Source organism: Prorops nasuta, unplaced genomic scaffold, assembly GCF_024137725.1.
Source record: "Prorops nasuta isolate Cenicafe-Biocafe unplaced genomic scaffold, Cenicafe_Pnas_1.2 PNAS00015, whole genome shotgun sequence".
NCBI lineage: Eukaryota > Metazoa > Arthropoda > Insecta > Hymenoptera > Bethylidae > Prorops > Prorops nasuta.
The window spans coordinates 5,317,408-5,345,369 of record NW_027116812.1 but is presented as its reverse complement, the minus strand read 5'-3'; the positions used below and the strand labels follow the sequence as shown (position 1 = coordinate 5,345,369).

Sequence of the window (27,962 nt, the reverse complement as noted above, 5' to 3'; positions counted from 1 at the left end):
CGATTTAAATTCATAATAGCAAACTTAAGAAAATAATAAGGATCGTTATAGTAAAAACACAAGCGTTAAAGTGCAAATCTCTGAAATTAAGGAAATTATTGGATGCAAATTTACGAAAAACGACATCGCTTACCAACGCAGCTTTCTGTAACATACAAAAAGAAAAAGACGAACGTTAATAAACATGCTACATGCAACTTACTATACATACAAGCTCAACGTCGCCTATTTTAGTTTTCCTAAAGGAATTTCGAAGATATTTTTGAAGTCTGAGGACCCATGCACCACATCCAACATTTGTCATCTAAAAATTTGCATCACCCATTTTTGACAAGGCCTGGTCTGGCTTTAGCATTCGGCATTTCATTTTTTTAACCAATTAATGCTCACACACTTGAGACGTGAAAAATTATAAAAACAATGTACATTTAGTATTTTTGTCTGTCAAAGAAAGAAAAAGGGAGAGAAAGAGAGAGAGAGAGAGAGAGAGAGAAGTTGGAAACCAAAATTTTTGTAAAGATGCAAATAATTCTAAGAAATGCCACAATAATAAAATTCATCGAAACGAGCATGCAATTGTATGAATATTAACACGTTAGTATAACATACGCTATCGGCTCGGACCATCTGTAAAAAGTATTTTCTTTACAGAAGAATTGTATACGTATCGAAATGGTTCGTATTCAAATAATATTGCTGACAAAGTGTGATGATTTAATTTTGTGTGCTCACAATTACCCAAAGAATTTGAGAAGCGGGTAGTATACACGATAGAAGGCAATTTGACATCAGTGTACGTAAAATTGTTAGCCTAAGATTTTAGCAACACGTGAGTTGAACACGAAGTCTTTTTTGAAGATTGAAGAAATATTTGCAAAAATACCTGATCCGGTGACAGAGAACTATCGGCACATGCATTCCTCTCCATATTTGCCGCGGTTCTTTCAGTTTTGCAGCTATTGTGGTATTCCTGTTTGGCTTTTTCCACCTTCTGAAGCAGTTTCGCCCATGGTTTCTGCGCTTTCTTGAAAGCATCCTCCATCTCTTTGCGTTCCTTCAGCGTCATCATTGACTGCAAAACGATTGATTTACTTCATATTTCGTTCGAAACCTTAGTTTTCAGTCGGGAGGACAGTAGTATAGGCGTCAATAATATTTATGATCTGACATTGGAGAGTAAAGGGAGACCAAAATGCCCGATGTAATTCGGAGATTAATATGAATTATTATATACAGTGTAATAAACAAAAACATTTGCCAAATACAGTGTATATTCAAAAATATTTTCGCTCGGCAGACAACTTTTCACCGGCATATTTCATAACGCTGGAAATTGTTGTTCGAGCATTAATTTTAGGAAAAACAACTACGTCAACTAATGTCCTTGAATATTATCAGTTACTTTGACTCTTCCCCCCCCCCCTCTCCGTACCCGATGAGATTCCAATAGTGTTTGTAAAATTACCTTGTGGAAGGTATCCTTCTGCCAATTTTTAACTTGGAGAATTATCTCATTGCAGAGATTCTCTTTGACCCTGAGGTGAAGATCGCAGAGTCTGTCAGACTCGACGAGTACACTTTTCCACGCAGCCTCGGTCGTTCCATACTCCGGACCCTTCTCGATCTTGTCATTCCAATTTTTCGACCAATTCTTCAATGCCTTCGCATAATTCTTCTCTATCTCCGAGCGCTCCTGAACCAAAGCGATCAGACTATCGCATAATTTGTGACCATCCTCGATTCTCTTTGTGGTCCTTTTGTAGTTACCCGGTTCCCAAAAGGAATCCGAGGTTGCTATCAGCATATTATCGTCGCTGTGATGTGACATCCTAGCCTACGTAAAATAATCCTGTTCACCTGTAACAAAAGAGAACAAAAATTAGTATATTTCGAACAAATCGTCTGTCTGCTAATATATAGCGCATATGTAATAATAATATATACACACGAGAAATAGCGTGCGGAAAAATAAGGTAAGATTGATAAAAATATACACTGTTACGCGTGCATAGTCATTCGATTAGCTTAACAATTAAATGTAATGGCTCGTTGAGATTCGTTACGTTCCACATCCTCTTTCGGTCACCAATCATGGTTAAACTGGTTCAATGGAAACCTTTCGACTGCACCAATCAAACCTTTTATTTTGCTTCACTCCATCCTACTAACTTACCAGTACGAAAAATTTGCTAAATTCATTAAAGTCACTGAGATACTGAAATATGTTCGAAGCACGAGGAGAAAGCTTGGCAGTTTCAAAGATTCGATGCTCATCGGTCCGTACATTATGGGACAATTTGCTATTAGGTAAATCCATACGTTTTCGAGCGAATCACTGGGAAATGGTCCACTCTGCTGCTTACACGAATCCAATAAAATGTCGTAGCATGAAATGGAAAAAAAATCACAAGATAAACATTGCGACGTTTATCTTGATAATGATATGGTTCTCTACAGGGGCCACTCTTTATATCGGTGCTTTGCCAACAATGCCCCCTCGAAAGCTATACGCTTGAAAGGATCTTTACGCTCTTATTCACCGGCACAGGCTAATCTTTATTTCCACCGTTTGTTTGGGATGTTAATGACACTACTCTTGTGGAGCGTCAAACAAAAGATAGGATTCTCCAACGACGTATAGCATATGTGTATAGTATAATATATATATATGTATATATATGCTTGACGAGAATAGAAAATTCGTAGGTAGGGTGGAATATCTTTCAAATTTAATCCTTCTCCTCGTTCTATAGTCTATATAGTATATAGAAATAAATATTGCCTAGAAAGTACAGAACGATGTTGGTTGAAACGTAATCGAATCAATTTTCCACAGTGTAGGATCATCACTACCACCACGCTAATAAATGATGAAATATTCGGTAGCTGAAAGATTCAAAAGTTATTTTACGATTTTGTGAAAGGTTGTTTGGTTTAGAGAGAGAGAGAGTTTACTTATCGAAGATGCCTGTCTATATAGGTAAGCGATGGGAAGCTGTGGAACGAGTCCGAGTTTGGAATAAGATAAGCAATAAGTTATACGGAAGTGGTAACTAGGCAGAGAGATATACGAAAATAGAGAAGAGGGGATGTGTGTTGACTCTCCCGATATTCCCGATCCAACGTGGGCCGCAGTGCCGCGTCGCGCCGCGCCACCCGAGGAATGTTGCCCGGCCAGATGAGGTTCGCCAACGGTCGCGGTCAACGCTCAGTTGAAGAAAGAAGGTCGGATCAAGGCTTCTTACACCTCCTCCTCCTCCTCCTCCTCCTCCTCTCTCTCTCTCTCTCTCTCTATATATATATATATATATTCTTTCTTTCTCCGCTGCTCCAACTTTCATTTTTCCTCAATTTTCACTACCCCCCCCCCCCCCTGTCACCCCCTTCAGTCTGTTTTTTCAAAGAATCTCTACAATTCGTTTCTCGATTAAAACACACACACACACCCAAGCTTATTCCTTGGCTGAATTAAAATCTCTGTGAAGAGAAAAACAGATCCCAATCGTGCCGCATAAACGAAAGAATAATAGCTTCGTTAGGTAAGCAAGAATTGCCGCGTCAACGATAAAGCAGCTTTGTCACTCTCTCGACAATTTCCGTATACTTGTGCATTTTGTCCCGGTTTTATTCCTGAGAAATTTTCTCACTTTCCAAAGAACTTCCTTACGCACTCTGGTCCTATGATTTATTCAGCGTATCGCGATTATATTCCTTGATAGAACTCGAGTCACAATTATCGTATATTTATTCTATTTCATCTATCTGTGCCAAGTACACTCTGTTCTACGGGTCATCACTCGTGTAAACATTGTGTGTGAGAAAAGAATTCGTTGGTGAGAGTTTTCAGCGGATCATAGAGTTTTATTCCGGGCGATGCTTATCTCGACGAGTTTTATCAGCGAGCGCAGCATATAGTCGCACCTTCGGCCTTTTTTATAATGACCCCGATGACCGCAGCTCGCAAGTGTTACCCCGTGCATGATGCAATACATACTTGACACGATTTTAAACACGAGTGAACATCGTCGATGTTCCGGAAGACATCGAACAAGTCGTTGCGCTCACCGTTACAGCATTCATCCTATGCTATATAGCACAGCTCTCTCGCTTCTCAATAGCAATAACGTAATTATGGTCCTATGCACTTACTTGGTAAACTTTTGCGAAAATCAATCGACGCGTGCCGTTCACCAAATTTACTCGCTACATTATTTTTATTCCTCGCACTCTTAATGTTTGAGGAAGCAGCTGATCAATGATTATAACCGGAAAATTTTAACTTTGATTTCCGAACTTAAAAAGGTTTCTTGCTTATTTTGACAAATGCGTCGAGGAATTCGTCGACTCCGCGCGATTTATTTTTCAGTGGTTAAGCCCATCGCCAACTGTGCCGAAATCGATTAAAATAGTAATTGGAATTTTCAAATACCGTGGTTCAATCCAGCATCGGTTTCTCCCTCCCTTGATACCTGCGTAAATTTATTTGACCGAGCCCGATAAGATAAAGGGATTTATATAAACAAAAGCAACTAAAAAGATCAAACTCGACGTTTACGTTTTGCTCGTCGATCATAACGACGCCACGCACATTTTTCATTGAATTTTATGTATAAATATAAGTACCGAGCTATATATATATAAAATAATGGCTAGACAGGTGAATAAATAGAAAAAAACGATGAACCACGTCAACAGTTAAAAACTAATATAGAACAATGAACATTCAGACTATAAAGTCTACGAGTAAATGAATGAAAAATAAAAACGAGTCACTGTTATTGAGTTGAGAAAATTAAAGAAGAACTGTTCTACACATCATCATTGATATATACGGGCTTTAAAAAGCGAGGATTTGAAAATGGATCTTTTGACCTCGTGCTTTATCGGTAGATCTAATTGTCTAATAAGAGCCTTTGGCTAATGTACTATTACGTACGTAGACAGAGAGATAGAGTAAGAAAAGGGGATCGAGTGATGGCTGAGGGAATTATGTATCGTTTAAGCGTGCTTTATACGTCGATCGAATTTAAAACACGAGCCCCAGCAATCACGTGATAAGAATAGTGAATGTAATTGCGTGCTTAGCGAGGCAAAATTACACCAATAAGTAGCTTTAATAACGAGTGTGTCTTTTTGCTAATCCTCTTCGTCCCGTTACGTATCCAACACATTGACAGAAGAAGAATCATTTAATACCTTTTCGAGCATACGTGCATGTATTAACGCAGTGGTTCATGTGTTGAGAGGAGAAAAAACGAATCTCTCGGTTCTTTAAAAACCAGTGGTGATCGAGACAAGTGCGGTTGAGAATTTTGTGGAACGTAGATGCGTTTATCAGCACCATTAACCACGCAATGGATTTGCAGTCCAGGTTGTGGAAGAAGGAAGACTGCAGCAGCAGCATGCTGGTAAAATCGTTCGCTTCCCCCCTGCAATTCAGCAGCGTGGACGATGCGTTCTCCTTACCTAACCTGCCGGCAACATGACGCTGTTGCTTTTAAGGCCATCCATTTGGTTAACTGTCGGGACTCTCACAGCATTGTTCAACGCTGGCACAGATTCCCAGCCGGAGATCCTCCGATATCCATGAAATCACCTGTTCCATTCAACGTGGTACCACCGTGTATATTTTATAATACCGCGCGAAAACTTCCTTTCTTGCGATTCGAACCATCAAACGCTGCTTTGCGAAATTTTGCCATTTTCGAAAGTGAGATTCTACTGGGTATTCTATATATATATATATATATGTGCGAACAGAGGAAAATAGTACATATAAGGCGTATCGTCATTGTCATGCACTCGTAATGATGCCACGGATGGAATGATTCTTCGAGATTAACATTCTTAGAATGCTTGCTTGGCTCTGATAAGATTACAAGGCGTTTGAGAAGCAAACTTTTGTGAAATATGTATTAGTGACAGAAGATTCTGTGTTGCTCGATGTAGCAACGCATCGAGTTCCGGATGAGTAGCAGTCATCATCGATGATCGCGAGATGAGGACATCGATCGATTCACGCTAACCAGTTGATGAGTCTACCAATGGGACGTTACATCTATCCTTTCAAGGCTAATTAGCCTCTACCTAATAAGTATAAGTTAAAAGAAATGATCGTCCGTGATACGTATTTCTCTCCTCTCCGCGTGAAAATTTCTCAGAAGTGAAATCAATTCGAAGGGAATTCCAGAGAAAGGCGCATAGAAGAGTTTTTGTCGCGATAAGACTTGGATGTGTAGTTTCTGCAGGGTTTATAATCCGCCGGGGACACCGTGATTTCATGGCCGAGCGTTGGCTGCAGTGGACATCGAAGCGGCAGCATCCATCCTGCCATTTGCACGAGGCAGTCTGTCCGCTGCAATTCTCTACGGCCATTTGCCAATGTTCCCTAGCATGAATTTAACTAGGAACGCTGAAGCTCCGGACTGAGCATCGATAAAGTCAAGGTCTCTTCAACAACTACTCGAACCACTCACAAATTCCAATTAAAATTTCTCCAATCAAACTATTCCCCCCTGTGACCAATGACGATTCAACGAGAGGTTTCCTCATTTTGCTAATCAATACATCGTCCTAGTGTGCGCCTTTGTATGTGTGCACGCTTCTTTTCTCTATATACTTTATATTTCTAAAGCGAGGGATGGTGGTGTGAGGAGGGGGAGAAGGGGTGGGTTGATGTTCCGCGATAGTAAAGTAGCATTCTGTAGTCAGGCGCTGATTTTGATAAGGTGGTTCTCTGGAGAAGAGTTTCGGGGGAAAGGGGTCAGGGGTAAGAGGTATATCTCGCAGGAGAGAAACAGAGAGGGAAGAGTTTGAAGTTTGAATGTACCAGGGGTGAATCTGGGTCGATATTGCAGCGAGCCTTGGTTGCAAGCAAATCTTTTGTCCTCGAAAAAAAAAAAAAAAAAAAAAAATACATCTGCGCCAGGAACATTCTTTCCGGCTCAGATGCACTTTTGTCACGATCCATGCAAATACCAGTTTGTTATCTTTCGGCGTAGAAATGTGTGAGATATCCTGGTTCTATCAGTTCCAGATAATTTTAAAGATCAATCTCCTATACTAAATTAAGATTCGAGCGTTTCTTCGCTCAATATATGTATAGTGATTAATTGAGTTAAAATACTCGGGGAGTATTTTCAGATGTTCTCTGAAGAGATTTTCAACAAAGAGTTGGTGCACTGGGGCCAAGGTCAATAGGGGAGTAGTTATTAATGCTGTAAGATTTTAATTACGTATAATTATCTACCTGTACGCTAGGTGCGTAGGTAAAAGGGCTCGAGCATCGAATGAAAAGGGTGAGGAAGACTTGCGTGTGTGAGCAACAGTGCGTGTCAAGAACACTATATACGAGTCAAGTTCTTCTTTGTGTCTTACAATTCTTTCAATTGTATTATTCTCTTTCCTTAAACTTTGCGAGAAAACTTTCTCGTTTCTCTCATCCCTTTCTATATTTACGAGGCTCTCGGCTTTAATTAATTCGATTTATCGATTTCAACCTATTCAGAAACACAGAGTCCACTGAAAATGATTTCTACCCAACAAACTGCAGGCGTAAAATTAGTCTTCGAGAGTTCTTTCTGGAAGGTCTCTGTTATACTTTTGATACTTTAAAACTACAAATTAAAAAACTCGAGGTATGGATACTAATTCTCGAGACTTCGTCATGAAGGATCGAATTAAGCAATTTTTAATCCTCGTAACTTGTTTATTACGTTCTAGATTTAAAATGGTATAAGAACTTTTTTCTTATGATTATTTATACTATTCAAATTTATAGATTAGGCATAGCATTAACTGGTCTCGACCGGTATATCTATAACCGTGTTATCTTAAGGGGGGCATCTGGTGAAATTACTATATTTTTTGTCAGAATTTTTATTTAAGAGTATAAACAAATTTTTTACATGTGAGCAAATTATAGAGAATATTTCAATAACTATATTGATCCTAAATAGTAAGTACCATTGTATTTGTGTAATTTAGAGAAAAATCTATAGTATGAAAATTACATGATGTAAAGAAAAGTATTATATGACAACAAAAACATTGTTTTTGACGAAGGTGCTTCGGAAATTTCAAGATGATACTTTTTTATAAATGTATAACCTCTTGTTTTATATTACATATCTTGTACAACTTATTTCAAAAGCTTTCTAACAGCCCACTTTCATTTTTTTCATTTCATCTGTTTATTTACAGCATAATTTCGAATTGAAAGCATATTCACACAGGTGAGTGACTATCGACTTGTATACGTGTAGTTGTTACGCATACTATTGCACTCCAATCCACAACAATATGCAATTTCAATTGAAAATTACTCGTAAATAGCTGAATGATATGAAAAAATGAATATAGGGTTTTGGAAAAATCTTAATAAAAGCTATACAAGGATATGCATTAGAAAACAGGAGATTGCATTTAAAAAGGAAGTTTAACCTTGAAATCATCAAAGCACCTTTGACTAAAAGAAGTTTTTATTCAAAGATATTTGGGTGACGATTGTTATCGAGGCACCCTGTACATAAAACTAAGCATTTAATGTATGAAAAGAGTTTTATTTAATTCAAAAGGAAAGCGTAGCTACTGCTTAAAGTTAATTTCTCAGATTTACGGCGTACAACGTCCAGGACCATCTAATAAAAGGGAATAAAAATTTTATTACTTCCCCATTAAAATACGTTCAAACGCTTTGCATAAATTTCAATTGATATAAAAAAAGCAATCTGAGATAATTTATTAATAAATAAATTACAAGAAACCATTATTATAATAATCAAGCTTTTCATCAATTTTATTTTAGTCTCATGCAAAGCGTGAGAACGTATTTTAACTAAGAGTTTATGCAATTTTTGTTTCAATCCATTAAAGAACATCCCAGGCGTTGCACGGGGCAAATCTGAGTTAAGAAACAACTGTGCAGCTATTTTTAATCTGGGTTACAAAAAATATGTTTGTTACAGACATTAAATATTTAAGCTTATTAAATAATTCAGCTAAAATAAAATATTGTCCATCTTATAAAAAAAACTTCTGGAAAAGACACCATTTATACTAGATTCCTTCTCACTCAAATATTTCTCTCTTAAACTAGCAGCAGCCACAGTTTTAGCCAGAGTCTCCTAAGTTAAATGAATATAGACCTGTCATCTCGTTCTCTCTTTCCTAAATACACTATTCGCTTCTAAGTTAATTCTAAAGAAACAAAATTAATATTTATAACATTATTAAATACACATGGTATAATTGGCATATAATAAATTAAATTGTTGCTACAATATTAGTCTTGGTTTCAGTATATCTTAACATCTCCGAGATTCTAAAAGCACCCCAAGTGAATATATGTCCTTGGACTCGTAGATTTTGTTCTAACCAAGTTGTTTGCCATACTTTTGTAGAAAAAAATTCCTCGAAAAATTCTCACCCAGCTTTTCCATTAATTTTAGCTTACGTGGGTGTTTTGTACCTCTGCTTTATCCCAAGAGCCGTATATACTAAAGGCATCGTAGAACCAATTGCAGACTCCGTAACTCTTATAAGAGAAACTTTTGAAGAGTCACCGCTAGTGATTATAATTTACGAGGAAAATATAAAGCATCCAGATATAGTGTCGATTATTCGCAAAGCTGTATGAGAATTTTCGAATAACTGTATTCCAATCGTTATTTACACTAGATGTCGTAGAAAGTTGTTAATTGCGCGATTGCTGCTTGCACCGATAGATATAGATAGATCGGCTACTTGCTTCAAACTTCACGAGTTTACAGAGCCTCGTTAAAAAGATGCACAGAGCAGTATTTGTAATTACCACAGCAGCGTGTATTTGACCGTATGGAAATAATATCGGACAGTCTCACGCACACAGGAACATTTGCATGACGAAGCACACGGCCGCCGACGAGGCGTGTCCTTGACTCACTCGTATTGCTAGACACACATTCAACAATTCCATACTTTACGTTTCCTAAGGTCACTACTACTTAGCTCGAGACGAGGAAGCGCCGCCGGATCCACTGTAGTCGTTCGTCCCTCGATCGCTTTTACCGACCGAGTTTACTCCAATATCGTCGTCAGGGACAAAAAAGAACAGCTTCTCATCACCGAGACAATTCAAGATACAAAAACAGAATCTTATCGTCTTATCGCTTCTTCAAGATCGATTACAAATAAAAACGGATGAAATCTCTTATCTATACGTTTATGTTACGAAGTAAAATACCGCGCGCAGTTGGAAGGATGTCATAAACGATTTTTTCTCACATGAAATGAATTTTGTTTGCGTTAAATGCAATAAGACTTGTTCAGTCATGAGAAAAAAAAACGGTGGGAGCGATGAAGAGGAATAAAAACAGTCTTATGGACAAATAAGACCGGATTTTCGAACGGAGCAGTCGACTTTCTTGCATAACAGGCGTAACATTTATACCGAGTCTTCTGCTGTCTATTCGTAAAACAGCTTCCAATTGAAAATGTCTGCGGAAAATCTTTCTTTTCAATTCTGCCACATTTCTCTAGCAGTTTTTTTCCCAAGAAAATTATCATTTATTGCAAGCAGGCTATTACTCGGTTGTTACTGTTCCACGTGGACTGCTCCGCTCGTATATATAATAACCAAATATTAAACTTATCTGCTCTATTATGCAATTACCTAATAGCATCTGTTAAATCACGTTTATTTTTGTACTTTTTGTTGGAACGATGAGAGTTGAGATTATAAGAAATGCTGCATAACAATATTGTGATTTTATCGCATTAAAAAAGGTTTCTTGTTGTTACATATATATATATATATAATTTATGATTTTGTCGAGTCGTTTGTTGCCTTTAACGAATCATTAAAAGTAACTTCCTTTGTGTTGCAACAGTAATGTCTGGGCTGGACAAAGTAGTTTCGTAGTCAGGTAGCATCAGGAAGCACAATGCGAGAATCAAGTACGGGAAGGGGGGAAGGGGGGGGGGGGAGCAGAGTAACGAACCCAACCTATTAATGCAAGCAGCAGGTAACGATAGGATTTATAAAATATTATTCGATTGTATAATATTCTTATCATCACAGCATTTTTCTAAGAATATCTTATCAATAAAAAGCATTCAATTTCCACCAACCACTCTTTATAACAACGACCCCCTTATTAACTCATAATCAGAGCTATAATTTACATAGCGAAAATTGCCATGAAAGCAATAAAAAGCGAGAGTATTTTCTACAATCGTAACTCCAGTAATAAAACACAATTCGACTATTTATTAAAAATTGTGTCAGCATTACATCATGATACTCTCTATGAACCCAATAAAGATCGAATAAAGCAACAATCAAGCGGTCGTTTGAAATCAATGAACACAATGAGATCATCAATCACGGAAAATACATGTTATAACGACAGAGAGTTTTGCGGGAGAATATTTTGCGTAAAGTGTTGCGATCGTGGAACATATTTCGTGGAACGTGAATCTAGTTTGGTAATAATAAAATTATTACGGGAGAAAGAACATATACATATATCAAGTAGATAATGTTGGGCTATATTGGCCAGTTTAAGCGAAGCCAAATAACTTCGTTCTCGTGAGTTGTTACGAAGCAAACTCGGTCGTTATTCCATCCGGAGAGTTCACTTCTGCAAATTGTGTCATAATACTTTCTGCGTGCACTGTACGTTTCACAAAACACACACACACTGACAGAATTGGAATAAACTTTGAGCTGCTTTCATATACCGATTTTTGCCACGCGTATTATATTTTGCTAAATAGCGTGTTGCGGTGCTGGATGATGAAACGTGAGACGTTCGAAATGTTTGAGAACCTTAATCACTGTATAAAATCCCTCCTGATAGATATATATAGAGATAAAAAAACTGGCGTGGTTAGGAGGTGGGGGTGAATACGAGCTGGAAGAGAGAAAAAAACAATGTCATATCCAAGAGAATGGGCATAATAGAGATTAGCGTTGGTCGATTGATGCCGGCTCGTCGTCGTCGTCGCGTCGCTTTCTTACGATCCGTGCTCGCGTTCAGGCAGGACGGGACTCGACGGGACGAATGTGGAGCAGCAGGTCGCGATGGAAAAGTTGCGTTTGTCGTTTTAGCTACATCGTGGCTGACTTTTTCCCGCTAGTTAATTCGAGCGTGTCGCAGCCTCGTCTGCCGGCAATATGATTACGGGCCGCCGATTTATAACAGGATTCAACACCGCTACGGCCTCCTCCCGGACGAGGAGGAAGAAGCCAACCCCTTCTCGATTTGCCACCAACCACTCGACGACTTAATCGATACGGACGGACTCCACTCGGGATGAGAATCACCGTTTCTTTCCTCATTATTCAATTAGTCTATTTTACATAGGATTTTGAAAGATCGAATCATCCACTAACGACGATATAAAGACAAAATAAAAGAGATTCGGAACGCGTTAATTACACCGAGGAATTATAAACATCGGGTATAAGTGTTACTGGCTATAAATCTGCGAGCAAAGTGAGGCTTGGCCGATGTGGTACGCTATACGGAGGTATCATCAGTAACAGCAGTGAATGGGAGTGAGAGGAGTGACCAAATCGGTTGGCAGATTCTCGGGTCCGTTGAAGCGTTCTTTCGTTCGTTCGGAAGAGAGGATGTTGTTGGAAGCGAGAGAGAGAGAGAGAGCGCTGCTGTTGTTGGCGCGGGACGGAATGGGACGGGACGACGACCATGAAGAGAGAAGCTAGTGGGAAGAAAGAGCGGGAGTCTTGGGTGCTGGTGTTACAAAGATAGAAAGAGAGCCGTGAGTTGTAGTACGGGGGGAGGGTAGAATTCAGCGCATGCGCCTTCTTCATCATGCACCTCGGCACAGGTTGATATGGAGATATTGGTACAGGTAGAATCCGCGACCGGTTCTTCTTCTTCCTCAGCCTTGCAACTTCTCCGAGAGTCGAGTTCAGAGACCTAAATAAGCAAGCGGATCGTCGTAGCTATCGGCACATCTGGACCGTCAACTCGTTCACTGACAGCACGTAATACACACGCTATAATGCATTTCTTACATTCCATTCCCTATCCCTCTCATTCCTATACACATCTAAACATAAATATATCACGACTAGCCAATTAACAATCAAGAAGAAAATCTCCTCGACTTTGTATATACCAACTTTCTCAAACAGTCTGGCACCACTTGAATTATTGTACGAGGGACATGAATCATCCAAATGTACATCTTCTCGATTTTTATTATTACAGCTCCTTTCCACATTTTTCCATATACATTTCAACTGGCCGTAAAGTATACCTATTCCTATAGGATGGCTTAGTCTTTCGTTCGAGCTAATACACGTTGTTATTCATTTTCATTCGGGACGAATAACGGACACCGGGACGAGGGCTTCGGGACGGCATAAAAATTGGAGATGAGCTTCGGGAAGAAAGAATTTAATAAGTGTAGGGGAGCGTCTTGAATGGCTATTGTGAGTTTGGCGAGGAAACTCATTGCGATAAGACGAGGGACGCGACGCGGCTGAAAGAGAGAGAGAGAGAGAGAGATGGAAGATAATTGGATTAAACTGGCGGGCGTGACGCGAGCATCGTCTGGTGTCTTAATTGCACTGACAAATGGCTTTGGGGACTTGTGAGCTATCCGCGCCGCAACACTTTTATTCTTCCAACATGTACGTATGTGCTTTATTGTACATTCATCCGGCTCGACTTTGCTTCTTCTTCTTCTTCTTCTTCCTCATAGCTTCTTCTTCTCCTCATCACACAAGAATAACCCTCGCGTCAGAATGACCAACTATTTTTTGACCATTGACGCCAGTCGAGTACGCGTGGGTAGCAAAAACTACAGTTATGCTCTCACGATACCCGCGCGCGAGAAGTCCGACTAAGCGCTAAATAACTCTCAACGATCCACCTCCACTCATCCCCTCTCTGCCTTCACTCTCAATTGCAAATCCAGAGTAAATCACTGTAAAATTTGCATTTTCCAGTTGAAGAAACTTTGGGAGAACTCGTAAGATTCGTGCAATGAATGAAGCGTTCTTCCTGATGACGACGACGACGATACAGCAATACAGCAATAGAGCTTAATATTGCTGATAAAGCGCGAAAACTCGTTTCTTTGGGGAAACGTCGAATCGGTGGTAAATGGAAAGGAGAAACTTAAAAAGGAAAGTAGCTCTCTTCCGCATATATTGATTTCAAATGATTCCCAGGTTTGGTGGAGGAAGAACGTGTCTGAATTGAGACTGATCGGACAAGTTTCGCTTATAAATATGAGAATGGGAAACCAGTGTGAAGTTAGAACCCCAAATTTTAAAAGTGAAAAAAAACCAAAGAGTTCTGCACTGAGAAAAATTTCCCATTGATTTACATCCAATTAACAGTTACTCGTGATATTAATAAATTAATTTTATTAATATTACGAAAAAATAATTGATTGTCAATTTATTCATAATATCAATAAATTTAGTTATTGATATCACGAATAACTGTTAATTGGATGAAAACATTTTTCTCAGTGTGGTAGCACCCGGAAAAGTTCTACAGTTCCTTGCTACTTTTGAAAAATGTTCTGCAGATTGAACTCGAAAAACTATAAAATGATGATTTAGGGTGCCAACTTCACATTCTCTAATATTCAAACCGAGATTCAAACGCTTGTATCCTGTTTTTTTTAATCTTTGATTTTTAACTAGAGTTCTAATGGCATCCCAAAGAGTTCAATAACTATGTATATATTAGTTTTTATCGACAGGACTTTTAGTTTAAAGGATACAAGCGTTTGAATATTAGAGAATGTGAAGTTGGCACCCTAAATCATCTTTTTATAGTTTTTCAAATTCAATCTGCAGAACATTTTTCAAAAATAGCAAGAAACGGTAGAACTTTTCCGGGTGCTACTAGAACTCTTTGGTTATTTTCCATTTTCAAAATTTGGGGTGCTTGCTAAATTGACACTGGTGAATGGGAAGTAAGTCGAGGGAATATGAAGGATATTGATGAATGAATGAATTGCAAAGGAAAAATCGGTGTGTGATTGGTATTGCAGCAGCAGCAAAGAGCAGGAAGGAGTAAAAAGCGAGAAACAAGCAGCTTGGCAAAGCAGCTTTCAGGTTGAAAGTCACTGTCGCGCAGGTTGAGGGATGGAGGGGGGTAGGGGGGGGGGGGAGCGAAACCGCATGGAATACCTACTGGCCTATTACCGACACCAAATCAGGTCTCTTATCGTTTCTCTCGATCGACTCGAATCTTTGCCATCGAATTAAACTCTCTCGCTCGCTCTCTCGCGCTCGCGTAACTCTGAACCACTTCTAATCGCTTTCCACCATATCTCGACCATCTGGACTTCCATCATCTTCGAATCCCTACACACCGGACGCTAGCTCGTTATCTGCATTCCAGGCATAGCTGTACTAATATATATATATATATATATATGTATATATATACGAATTAGTAAAAGCTGCATTTACAGTTATATACTACTATATGTATAGCATATATGTGTTGTCCGATTGGTAAACTTTGAAAAGGAAAATTTTCCTTCCGCCAGCTTTGAAGGTCTTATCGATCGAGTCGAACAGGAGGGAGACAATCGTGAGAAAGGTTATTCGAGCAGAAAAGAACTTTTTTGCGCAGAGAAATCGTCGTCGACGAAAGTTGCGCGCATCCCGAAACGGAAGTGCGCTTTCCAGCACGTGTGCAAATGTTGTACACATTCGCAGCGGTACACGTGTATATATCGTTCGATCAGCATTAACAGTCAGTCATGGATATATACTCCGTGTCATCCAATTCTCCTCTCGATGACTCAGTTTATCATCATCGGAGTTTCTTGTTTCACCCATCGAGCACCAATGAAATTCTGTATATAGCTGCATACAACTTGCCAATCTCGAAATTACATCAGACGCATCGTTGCACCGTTGTGCAATTATATTTATTTATCTAGAAGAACACGGCAAACACGGCGAGTGTTATTATCCATCGATGACTGGACGCGAAAATAATTTAATCGCATTTGGCATGAAAAGCCTACGCACGCTCCGATCGATTTTCGAGCAACCAAACTCTACTCCCGTAGCGAATACTTCCTGGCTGGGGGACTGAGGAAGCAGGAGGCTTTTTAAAGCATGGCCTTGCCGTAAAAATCAATTATCAGCTTTTCGCGCAAAACTTTAGTTTAGCCGAGAATAATGAAGAAAACTCTATACTCGCTGTTTTCTATTCCTTATTTCTTCGAACAACAGACTTTTTTTTCGAATCGTTACTCGTTGATATTAAATATCGGTAAATGATTTACGACTATTTCGGTAACAACGTGACTCATGCCCTGATAATAGAACGTATATACCAATCGAAGAAGCCAAAGGTATCCGTCCGCAGGTATTACAACACAAGTAAAATCCATTTTATTCGATTTCCGATCACGTTCGGCTAATACAAACAACAGCAAAATCATGTATTTATTTTACATGAATTTCTCCCTGTAAAACTCGCTTATTATCCTTGACTGAATTCTCCAAAATTAAATAAAGCTTTACAGAAATTTTGTTCTCTGCTGTTTCTATCAAGCTTAATGGTTAATTCGTCATACTCCAGTAACAGTTTCAAGCTATATAGTTGTGGAATCGATCTGAGATTCTATATAGTGGTAGTAGAAATGTACTTGACAAGCTTCATAATAATGCACGATACTCGACACAATGTAGGTCGGTAGTATTATCACATATGCGCTTATCGTATCTTAAGAATGCACGATTGATTGTTCTAAAAAAACATTGATAAAATTTGAGGCATGAGAACAAATAGTGACGCAATTGAGGGGAAAAATAGAAGAGGTTTACAGCTGAGTATCGCTTTTGGTCCAGATTGACTTTGCATGACCATTTGAAGAAGCATGACTGTTTCTCGCTCGTCGATGTTTAGAATGCAACTTGGTGCTGGTGCAGCTGCCTTTTAATGGGGACACGTGCGTAGGTGCAGATATGGCCATTGCTGGTGCACCTTTGAGAGCTATGCAAATTACGTAATAGAGCGTTAAAACGGCTGGGCGCGAATAACAAGTGATAATCAGAACCACGACACAACTACTTTTTTCTCTCTTTATAAACATATGCAAGAAACAAAGATTTCTTTCGGAAAGCTCCAAAGAAGTATGACCTTGAAGAGAATTCTAATCGCAGCTCTGCACTACTGCTCCGCACTCGAACATAAATTACCTAATATCCATGCATTAAAACGTTCATTGGAGCATTTATTCTTATTATACGGTTACAGGTTTATATAAATATAATATAATATTATTTAATATTCCTGTACCAACTAATGTGCATTTATCGAGTTGAAAGCAAAATGATACATTTATAAATTGATTGATGCTATATACATAAACACGTAACTGGTTAAAATGAATCAAAGAAATATATTAATTATCGTTTATCTATTATTCGATTAATTTTTTTGAATGAAAATATGAATATACACTTAATGCTATTAATTATCCCCCGATCAGTGCTTTAACGTTAATCAACGCAATATATTGTTTATCTACGCAAAAGCATTACCTTAATTACACTGATTAAGCAAATTATTGAATAACTAATAAATCACTCACATAAATATAATTCTAACGAGCGCTTCCAATCAACATTATAAAAAGAATATATTTTCGAATGCAAAACAGCATCGGCAAAAGTTGAAAAAAGAACAAGTTTCGCTTTCGGAATAAAAGAAAGAAAAATGGAATAATTTGGTATAATCGATCCAATCACTGAATAAATGAGCGATGCGCGACAATATATCGAAGGCTCGTTCGATTCTCGGGTTATTCGCACTCCGTACTCGGTGTACTCGGTACCACTGACGAACCAAGGACTTAGCAACGTAACGGGTTCTCTCTCTCTCACCTTTGACCTTCGGCTCCTCTCCTACGAGTACGACTCACTCAAAGCTCTCCTCTCCCATTGAACTTGTCCCAAATTCCAGGCAGCTTGCGCGACTCGCGTCCTCCCCCCCCCCCCCTCCAGTCTTCCTAGATTCACCAACAGCAGCTGCAATTAGCACAGGGCATCGTTTCGTTCGCTCGACATCATAACAGGACAGACCTAGCTCCTACATACATACACAAATATATACATATATACGGAAAGACATCATAGGCTCGCACGAAAATTCTACTGCATTCCAATTGCAACTACAATCGGATCACGGTGCACTGCTGCATAATTGGCATTATGCAACGAGCTATTAGCGCCGTTATCGCGCGACAAAATCGCGCTTGCCCCTGGCAATTACTCACGTTCATTGCCTCCACTGAAATTTACCTGCGCCGGTTATCAGAGACCTTTGGCGATCGAATCAAGGAATATTATAATATAACGCTCGGCGGCGGATATGAATTGCTGAAGAAAATGGACGTCCTCTGGAGGACGCGAGAGTGCGCTATGCGGCTTAAACGCGGAGGTACCGCATTCTTCGTCCGCTAACCAACGATAATTGTACGCTGCATGGAGTTATCCGGCGTATGCGGTCCATTTGTTGTTGCTTGCCGCCAATCGCAGTACGATTGGCCGCGGATCGCAGTGCGCGAAAAACTGCTCAAGCTAAATTTATCCAGTCGGTGAATGTGTCGACATTTCAGGGGTGGTCTCGCCGCTGCCACCACTGCTGCTTTCAACCTATAGAAAAGTCCACATTCTTGACGCAACCAATGTTAATTCCTGCGCGCACAGTGAAAGGACACTCGACGCCGGTAAGAGCGTTGCGTCTCGCTGCTTCCGGCTTCACCGTTGCAAATTACGAAGTTCACCACCGCGCCATTCAGCTATTCCTTTGCTGTATACTTTATTCATTCGTAAGAAATAAATATTGTAATTGGTATGCGTGTATATATGTTGGTGGTCTTCCGAGTGCGTAGCAAGAATTTTCATATATATAAGAATTAAAGGAAGTATTTTATGAGAGATCCGAGTGTGGGTTGTTTAGGAGGGAGGGGGGGGGCTTAAGTTTTCAAGTGAGCCGGAAAATTGGCCTCTTCTTTTCTTTCGTGGGAGAGTGAGGGATCGATAAAGGTGCATTTCAAGTATATCGCTCGGCCACGACCGCTATTTCGCCTTCGTGTACACCCAAGGTACACACTCCGAGTCTTGATAGATCCTTCGAGAAGACCTTGCCAATTAAAGGCAATCCAACGATCGTTCATTCGAGCGATACGTCCCGATATACACTGCTCTCTCTATATTGAATTCCTGGTAATGATTTTCACGAATTGAGCGGCAGGTTTTTAAAGCTAAATCGCCTTAATCGTCCTCCTGCACTGAGAAAATAATCGTTTGGTTGAAATAGACGTTTCTTTCTTTTTCTATTCGTGCCAGTTATAAATATTTACTGGATATTAATGACATTGTTTAAAATTCAATTCAAATTGCTTTGATTAAAATAACTTTTGTTTGATCTAAGCAGCTATTTATTAAGAGGTTAATTTAGTAAAGATCGGACTAACGACACAAAAAATATAGATACATTCAGTATTTTTTTAATAAAATCTGCAAAATAAATTAATAAGAATATGAGTAAGAAAATATTAAAAGAATTGGAGTTTTTATAGAATTGCTAATATTTCTATAATTTTATGCTGTTTTAAAAATAGTTGTTGTTTTTTCTGCAAAAAAAATAAATTTTAAGGAAAACAAAGCTATCTTCACAATTAGAATTCGACTCTTTGAAGTTAATCTCTCATCTACAAAAAATGGCGTAAAAAATTAGAGTTCTTAGACCTCGAATAGAGAATAAAACGCAGAGACGACGTGTGTCTGACGTAAGACGTCATGTATTTATACCTAAATGTATTGATGCGTTAGCACTATTACGCCTTGGAACTTACGATTTCTCTCTATCTTCAACTACGTGACGCGATACATCTCTACGCGATTTCTATCGTTTTCAAGACATCAAAGTTAATTTTAAGCAAACAATAAAGGATCGATTTCGTCAAAATTCAATAGAATTCTAATCCCTTGACCTTTCTCTCCAATCTCTTAAAAATAACACGTATGTACATATTTAATCAGCACTATTCAAATAAATTTTTATTTGTATCAAAGTATTTTTTCCTCTGGCAGTGATTCAAGCACTTTAAGCAACGAAACATATATAGTACACAGACTGGTCAAAATTGTTTCGTGCATAATTCATTTATTCAGGCGCAAAGAGATTCCAGACGGAAAAGCGAAAATAAGAGTAAGAGAGAGAAAAGAGATGGGACAGAGGGTGGGGGGAGGAGTAGGAAAATGTGTGTCAAATGTAAGAGAGAGAGAGAGAGAGAGAGGAAGTAGGTAAAGCAGGCAGTTTAAATTGAAAAATAGCAACAACGATACCGGCCGTCCTTCGTGGGATTTCTCTCTTGAATCATATCGAGGATCAGCGAGTGACGAATCTCAACTCGGAGAAACGTGAGAAATACACCTATATAATAAAGTACCAATAAATGTTGCCATTAGATATCCACGCTATAATACGTGACAATCGATATTGCCTTTCCATCGGCATTCCTTTCTAGTTCTCGACTCTCGCACGTATATATATATATATATATATATATATATATATATATATGTATAGTACTCGTGCCACGCACTTGTACTAACTTTTCCTCCTACGGAAAGCAAGCGGATCACCAATCACGGGGAAACTAAGCCATTATAATACAGCAAAATCATTTTTACGGCAATTCTTCATTGGCTCGGATGGCTGAAAAAGACAAACGCATAAAAAATTCCAACCTACACTCACACATTCTTAAACTATAGAAATTTGCACTTTCGATGACCCAGCTTCGCGTCTCTACAATAACAATTAAAAATTTTAATCTCTATAAGAACGCTGCTGCGCTTCCGCTAAACGATGAGTTCTCGAGTGTGAAAAAAAAGGAGAGTAATACTGGAAAGCAAAGGCACTAGCAATAATAAAAACAATAGAGGCTATAATAACTCTCTTTTACACCGCTCTTTAAACGTTTATTAGAAAACTGAGCTTTTGTTGACCCCGGCGTGCCTCTATGTATAATTATAATGGAAAATTAAAAAATTGCAATAATAATGTTTAAGAGCGTTGCGCTTCCGCGTTTTACGAATCAATGAGCGTCCAAGTGTGAAAAAAGGAGAGTATACATAGTAGGAGAAAGAAAGAAAGAAAGGAAGAAAGAAAAAGCTAGCAGCAGCAACAGGGGGAAAAATTGCGGTGCTCGGCGATGCAAGTGGAAGAAGCGCGGCGAGGTTGGCCTGGCGCGACTATTTTTCCGTCTGTACGCGTGCAATTTTTTCAACACGCTCACCGTCCGTGCAGAGACTATGAAAAGCCGAGCGAGCGCAACCAGGAGAGGTTCGCGCTCAATGGAAGGATTTGCAATTCGAGACACGCATTGCGTCCAGTCTTCGCTAATCGCCATCTTGATTAGCCCTTCGACGGTAACGACCGGCCACTGTGCCGTTTATGACGCTCGCGCTAGCTGCTGCTCCCTGCTAGTTCCTACTCCACTACTCTGCTCTTCTTCCCATTAAATATTTCCAGCCAAATGAACCTGTTTAACCCTGGCCAGCCACACCGCGCGCGCACCGCAACGTTCCTTACTCCTTTAAAGAATCTCCCATTATTTCACTTCGATTCCTCTTATACCTCTAACTCCCCCTCCCCTCCCCCCCCCCCTCCTCCTCTACCTCTTCACCGACAAAAAAAACTCATTTCGTATAATTACTCAACTTTTATGTACTCTGATAACGCATTATGTTATCAATGCGATTACAGAAGCGTTATCACTCTCTTATACTTGCTCTTATCTAATTACGGCCTATTTTGGAAATATTAGAAAACTATCAGCGAGCTGTTTATACCTTTTGCTATAGCGATAAATCAATAATTCCCTGCTATTATTGTGATCTAATAGGATTACGTACTTTTAAGTAGCCTTAATCATTACCGTGCAAATGATAATTCCTTTGTTCGCGAGAACCTCTGCAATTTGCAATTCCAATTTGCCCCTTTCGCATTAAGTGTCTGGGAAAAACTAATTTCTCGTCGATTGCTCGGATAAATCGATAAATCCTCGAACTTATCGATCCAATTGTCAGATATGATATATACGTATATGGTGCAATTTTGCTCTATCGTTGATTAACGAAAGGATACTCCAAGATAAGAGAGACTTTTCTTATCTGTACGGAAACTCGACGCTATTTTATTTTTTATTCTTGTCCCATCGCGTTATTCCGAGTGATTATAAAAAAAGGCACGTGGCAGCCTTAATTTGCGATATGCTTTTGTTTATCGATCAAATTGGGCGCGCCAATTGCCTCTTTAATGTATACATATATAATATTAATCGTGACGTCATGCGAGGATGTTACTTAGGCTCGCGAACGTGTTTAATGAAGATTGGCATTATCTCTCTCTCTATCCCCCTCTCTCTCTCCCGATGCTGCCTTCACGGTAAAGCAATCTACAGGAAGTAGAACGCCTGTACGGAATACGTGTACCGTGGAAAAGGTTCATAGAACGATCACAGCAACTCGAGGAACGCAGATTGTTCAGAATGAACGAAGGAACGGTAGATTTCGACTGGAATTTCTATAATCGACTCGATACACGGGGAAAAAAAATTCCTCGCCCGTGTATGCTAGCAGCTTATCCCTTATCACCCGATGACAAACATTACCAAGCTCTTTTCTAAAGTTGAGACTCGACAAATTCTGTAGCAACGGGATTAATAGAGGAATTGTGCAAAATTCAAATTATTCGGTGAAGCGCGGAAAACACTGGTGGGCGTGTGTGGGAGTGTATGTGTATGTGTGTGTTCCTTTTTTATTTTTCACAAAACGACCATGACCCTGCGCAAGCAATGCACAATGATAATGGGCGCGACACGCGAGATTATAAAATTGCTGAAACTATTCCCGTAAATCGAATTGCGTCGTGTCGGTATTTTCATTAGTGTCGAGGCATCCTCATTCGCGCTGCGAAATTCAAGAATGCGTCATGCGTTCCTTCCACTATCATCAGCTATTTAAAGTCTGACTCACTCCGCGTTAGATTTAAATGTGATAGAAGTGTGTTTTGTTCCCAGCCGCGAGCTCCATCTCTTATCGTATATTCTTCCACTGCCGAGTCGTCGTCGAATGTCATTGGTTCGGTCATTGATTCGCTATATTCCAGAGAAAATCCTCATCCCTGACATCTCCGAGTGGCAATAAAGATAATTTTCCCGGTAAACGGATTCATTGGCGGGATGTAAATAGTCCCGGGTGGACGATGAACCGATACGGAGTGCAATAGTTGCGCCCTCCGAGTAAACGTAGTGAGTCTACAGGCTCTTGGACAGAATCCAATTTGTAGAATATCCAAGCGACTAGATGGGAGGACTTTGCTCCTTAGAACAGTTCCTCACACTTCTGTATAGTATAATGTTACTATGTACAAGCAACTACTTTGGCGTTTCTTCTTCGATCGACCACCTTCTCATGCATTATTCACTACACTCAGATGAGGATCCATTGAAAAATCATCATACAAATAAATATCGCTTAAAACTGTGTTAACGTTTTCCATCTCTATCTCTGAAATCCCAGCAATTACATTCAATAGAGGGTCTTATATGTTCAGAGTGAATGTATTTTAAAGATGAACCTTTGGTCAAAGATTGCTTTTCCGACAAAATCTGACGTTTCTACTGACGATATGACGATATCAAGATGGTAAAGCAAACAACAGTTGCTGACACTTCAAATTTTCAAAATTAAAGATTCGATAAACTCAAATTCAATCTGTTGAATCCATGATACTTAATATTTTCAGAATATCCTTGTACGCACATTAAGTAGAAAAGGCAGGCGAATAATTTTTCCTTAAAACAACAATCTTTTTATCGGAAGATTTCGACAAGCCTTTGCTGCTACGAATTTATAGCATTCTCCTTGGCCAGATACATGATTGGAGTCCAGTTGTTCTAGAAGCAGGTATCATGTAGACGAGCAGAGGTATCAACCATGGATAACGATCTATAATTTAGGAGCCCACGTAGAACAGTGTTTTTGCGCTGCAGACTCTACCCCGAATATCGTTCAAGTAATGTGATTGAGCATTTAGAGGCTACGAGATAGATTTTTGGAGTAAATAATCGTGTAGGAACCGAGTATCATACATTTGCTCACCAAAGGTAATCTTCGAGGCAACCCGTTCAGGCAACTGGCGGTATCCTTCCAAAACTATGAAACTAACCAAAAATTATATCCACGTGTACCGATTAAAATCAGGCAGGGCACTGTATACACTCACTAATTTCATAAACTAACCGCGGCCGGGTGACACTATCGGCACGCGATATTACTATAATGAATTTTCGTCACGTCACGCGTTTTCTCAGGAAAAGGTACAAGCACTCATATTGCTGCTTCGCGGAGTGAACTACTAGAACGACCAGAACCAGAACAGAACAGCTTCCCTCCTCTCTAGGGCGAACGATGGGCGTGGTTTAATACCGTCGAGAGCCGAAACTACACGAATAATCACGGAGGTCAAGCAAAACTGTTCAGAAAAGGTTCTCTCGTACATCTCAGTAAATTCCTAATATTTTCTTTGTTTTTAATTAATATATATGTAGCCTTTTATCTAAATTTTTCCTTAAATTTATTTTCACATTAATATGTATTACCTTTAGCCTACTTTTCTTTGGAAAATCAAGGCTTATAAGTTATATGCAATCGGTCACCTAAAGAAACTATTTCTTTCTACAAGCGTATCTACAAAGCTAATATTCATGGTTAATGCAGACGACTTGGCAATATGGCGTATGTTTCTGTCGATTCGCGCGAAATTTAAAAAACGGGATAAATATTCTTAATTATATGTATTAACGACTATTAATTATTGAGCTATGCATTAAAAATAAACGGTTATTTCATCTTAAAATGTGTTTGATTACTATATTGGAGTTACTTTATGCTTATCTTGAATTTTTTTACTTTCTTTCTAAACGAAAGTTTAACCTGTAAGTAACTTTTAAGTAGTGTGTACAATATGAATAGTAAAATTGGTAGAATGTGCAGCTAAAGCATTTGCCGTAGTATGTCACTTTACTAAATTGTATTTTTTCTAGTATTAATAAATTAAATTATAAATCATGGATGTACATATAATGCCGAATAAGGTAATTTTGTTCTTTATTTTGTAAAGAAACTTATAATACTAGGCTACAAACATACTTTATTTCATAATTATCGCTATTAAGGTTAAATAAATATAACTTACGCTAAGTTAAATATTTGAATTCGAAAAATATTTCTTTCGTTAAATATTTTATTTTTCATTAATGTTTCTTTGATGCTTATCAATGATTCATAATTTTTTGGAATTTTTTTAGAGTGAAGATGAGTTAACACCAGATGAAAAATGGAGGTAAAATTAAATAATTATAGCGATTACTATTAATTACTTTTTACCGCAATCGAATTCAATAAATTTGTTGGCATTTGATAATTATTTTCTTTTCAGAGTGCAGCATATAAAATTGCATGAACAGCATAGAGGACATGAGTCCATGCACGCAGAAATGCTGGTTATTCTTCTCGTCACATTAATAGTTGCTCAGGTTCTCTTATTCGAATGGAAAAAATTTCATTTTAAGTCATATCAGGTAATAAAATAACACTGCATAGCTATAATTGATATATCATTATCTTACTGTACTAGTAATTCCTTTTTTTTAGTTTGTAACATTAATAATTATGTGGATTATACCCTTCGGTGTAAGTTTAAGAAATCATTGGTGGAGGTTCATTTTCTTCTGGTTAATAGCTTCTTGTGTAACTGGACTTATAGTCCGTAAAGCTATGCAAAGACCTATTGAAGGTACTACGCCAAGGTAAAAATTTGCTTATGTACATTTAAAGTATACAGAGTTTGAAGATAATAACAAAGATTTTAATATTTATTTTAAGGCTAGTGTACAAATGGTTTTATTTTATTTATAAGCTTAGTTACTTTTTGGGTATAGTTGGCTATGTAATAATGATGGCCACATTTTTTGGTTTAAACCTGATATTTGATGTTAAATCTCATGTCTGGATCGACTATGGCCTATTATTTGTATTTTATGGTCTTTATTTTGGAGTGCTTGGAAGAGATATTGCTGAAATATGTGCTGACACAATGGCTTCTCATATTGGGGTAAGCTATGTCGAAATTAATGTATGATAACAAATGTGAAATGTTTCTGCTTCAAATCTGTAGTATTATGCACCAGGCAAAATGCCTACAAGAGTGCTGGAGCCATGGGTATGTGCTGTTTGCGGAAACAAACTTTTAGTCTCTGAACATGAAGAAGGTGTACTAGAAAATACATACAAGCTAAGCTGTGACCATGTTTTTCATGAATTCTGTATAAGAGGCTGGTGTATTGTAGGAAAAAAACAAACTTGTCCATATTGTAAAGAGAAAGTTGATCTGAAGAAGATGTTTCACAATCCGTATCCTTTACTAAGCATTTAATGCAGATTAATTAATATCAGTATTTCAGAATAAAAAATATATGTACCTTATGAACTTCTAAGATGGGAGAGACCACATATTTTGTATGGTCAATTACTTGATTGGATTAGATGGTTGGTTGCTTGGCAGCCTCTCATTATATTTTTAGTCCAAGGTATCAATTGGGTCTTGGGGCTTGAGTAAGTAGGATTTTTTTAAACTCATTGTGATGATTCCATGGTGGCAAAGCCATCTTATTCCAAAATTGTATTTAATTAATTTTGTCAAACATGTATGTTTGTAATTTTGTACATGCACTTATCACATCTATTATCTCTATTCATATAGTCGAACAATTATGTACATATTTATTTAAAATAATGCCATTCTATAAGGGATCAAGTCGATCTTTTATATTTGAACACATTGTTTTTCAAGAATGAACAAAAGATCTGTTATGCAATTCATAATTGTGCGGATAGAACAATTGCTTTACTTGTGAGATATCATATAAATTTTTTAAAGTATATAAAAATTTTATAAAATACAATTGAGTCCCTGTGTTAGAATTGTGATTTTAATTTGAGTAATAATAAAATATTTATTAATTCTGATGTTGTAATAAAATTTGCTTTTTAGTAAGCATTCAATTATAAAAAATCTCAAAGATTATGATTGACTGCTAGTAGATCCCTAATACATGCGTGTTCATTTTCTTTCTTGCGTCCACTTGAATTATGGTAATGGTTCACATTATACAATGTATACATTTTAATTGTATAATGCACTGAACAAAATCACTATTGTCAAGAGCATTTAACAACATATAGTATTTACGCATTTTTATTGCGTGTACAAAAAAATGGAAAGATAAAATATTTTGAATATTTGTAAATGTACAATGGAAGAAAGTAATAAGTCTATACAATTAGCTTGCCTCTTTCTTTATTGAATTAAAATAAATACCTCTGTTAAAATTAGTTATTACAATTTTTTAAATTCTACAGTATACTTTTTTTAACCATTTTTCAAAATATTTGCAGAAAGATAAAATTATTATTTTTCCATTCTGTTTATTCGAGATTTGAGAAAAATAAATAATTATTGTAAATAAAACTTCTCAAAGACACATAAAGATTTGTAAAATATCTAATGCTGTTTAAAAAAAATGTTTCCTAATAAAATAAAATAAAAAGAAAAAGGAAATAAAATATACCTATCCCCTACTTTTTACTAATTATTTCATATAATCAGATTATCATGAATAATTGTTTCATTATGCACTGTCATCAACATTGAAATTCTATAATAAGTAGTAATGAAAACTGGCATAAATCGATATTTTGCAGAATAAAATCGGAGAAAGATGACTACGAAATACAATCAACAATATTTAATAATCATTCAGTCCAGAGCGTGAACTAGTAGTATTAGTAATTTTTGTAATTAAATTGCATAAAAAGTGCTGAT

The 27,962-nt window shown here is 37.9% G+C and overlaps 2 protein-coding genes across 5 annotated transcripts in view; one reads left to right on the top strand and one right to left on the bottom strand.

Moving 5' to 3' along the window:
* Synd (protein kinase C and casein kinase substrate in neurons protein Synd) overlaps window positions 1-24,468 on the bottom strand; it is a 29,739-nt gene extending 5,271 nt beyond the window's left edge. The window contains exons 1-4 of one of the 4 annotated variants that reach the window (XM_066736580.1): window positions 24,179-24,468; window positions 1,466-1,857; window positions 884-1,072; window positions 610-627 (exon numbers count right to left, since the gene is read on the bottom strand). In XM_066736580.1, coding sequence (XP_066592677.1) covers window positions 610-627; window positions 884-1,072; window positions 1,466-1,828 — 570 coding nt within the window. In that variant the 5' untranslated portion in view covers window positions 1,829-1,857; window positions 24,179-24,468. Of the gene's footprint in view, window positions 1-133; window positions 146-609; window positions 628-883; window positions 1,073-1,465; window positions 1,858-24,178 lie in introns of all 4 variants that reach the window. The other 3 variants (XM_066736576.1, XM_066736577.1, XM_066736578.1) reach the window with 3 other exon arrangements.
* A 575-nt stretch (window positions 24,469-25,043) lies between these two features.
* Window positions 25,044-27,962, top strand: LOC136779168 (E3 ubiquitin ligase Rnf121). The gene is made up of 8 exons (XM_066736585.1): window positions 25,044-25,173; window positions 25,387-25,421; window positions 25,518-25,659; window positions 25,733-25,887; window positions 25,964-26,192; window positions 26,256-26,491; window positions 26,576-26,692; window positions 27,842-27,962. The coding sequence occupies exons 1-8, from the start codon at window positions 25,147-25,149 to the stop codon at window positions 27,915-27,917; spliced, it is 1,017 nt and encodes a 338-aa protein (XP_066592682.1). The 5' UTR covers window positions 25,044-25,146; the 3' UTR covers window positions 27,918-27,962.

Coding starts and splice junctions, on each gene's coding strand:
- LOC136779168 (XM_066736585.1), top strand. CDS start 25,147: ATGGATGTACATATAATGCCGAATAAG. Junction 25,660..25,732: donor TTCATTTTAAGTCATATCAG/GTAATAAAATAA, acceptor CCTTTTTTTTAG/TTTGTAACATTAATAATTAT. Junction 26,193..26,255: donor CAATGGCTTCTCATATTGGG/GTAAGCTATGTC, acceptor TCAAATCTGTAG/TATTATGCACCAGGCAAAAT.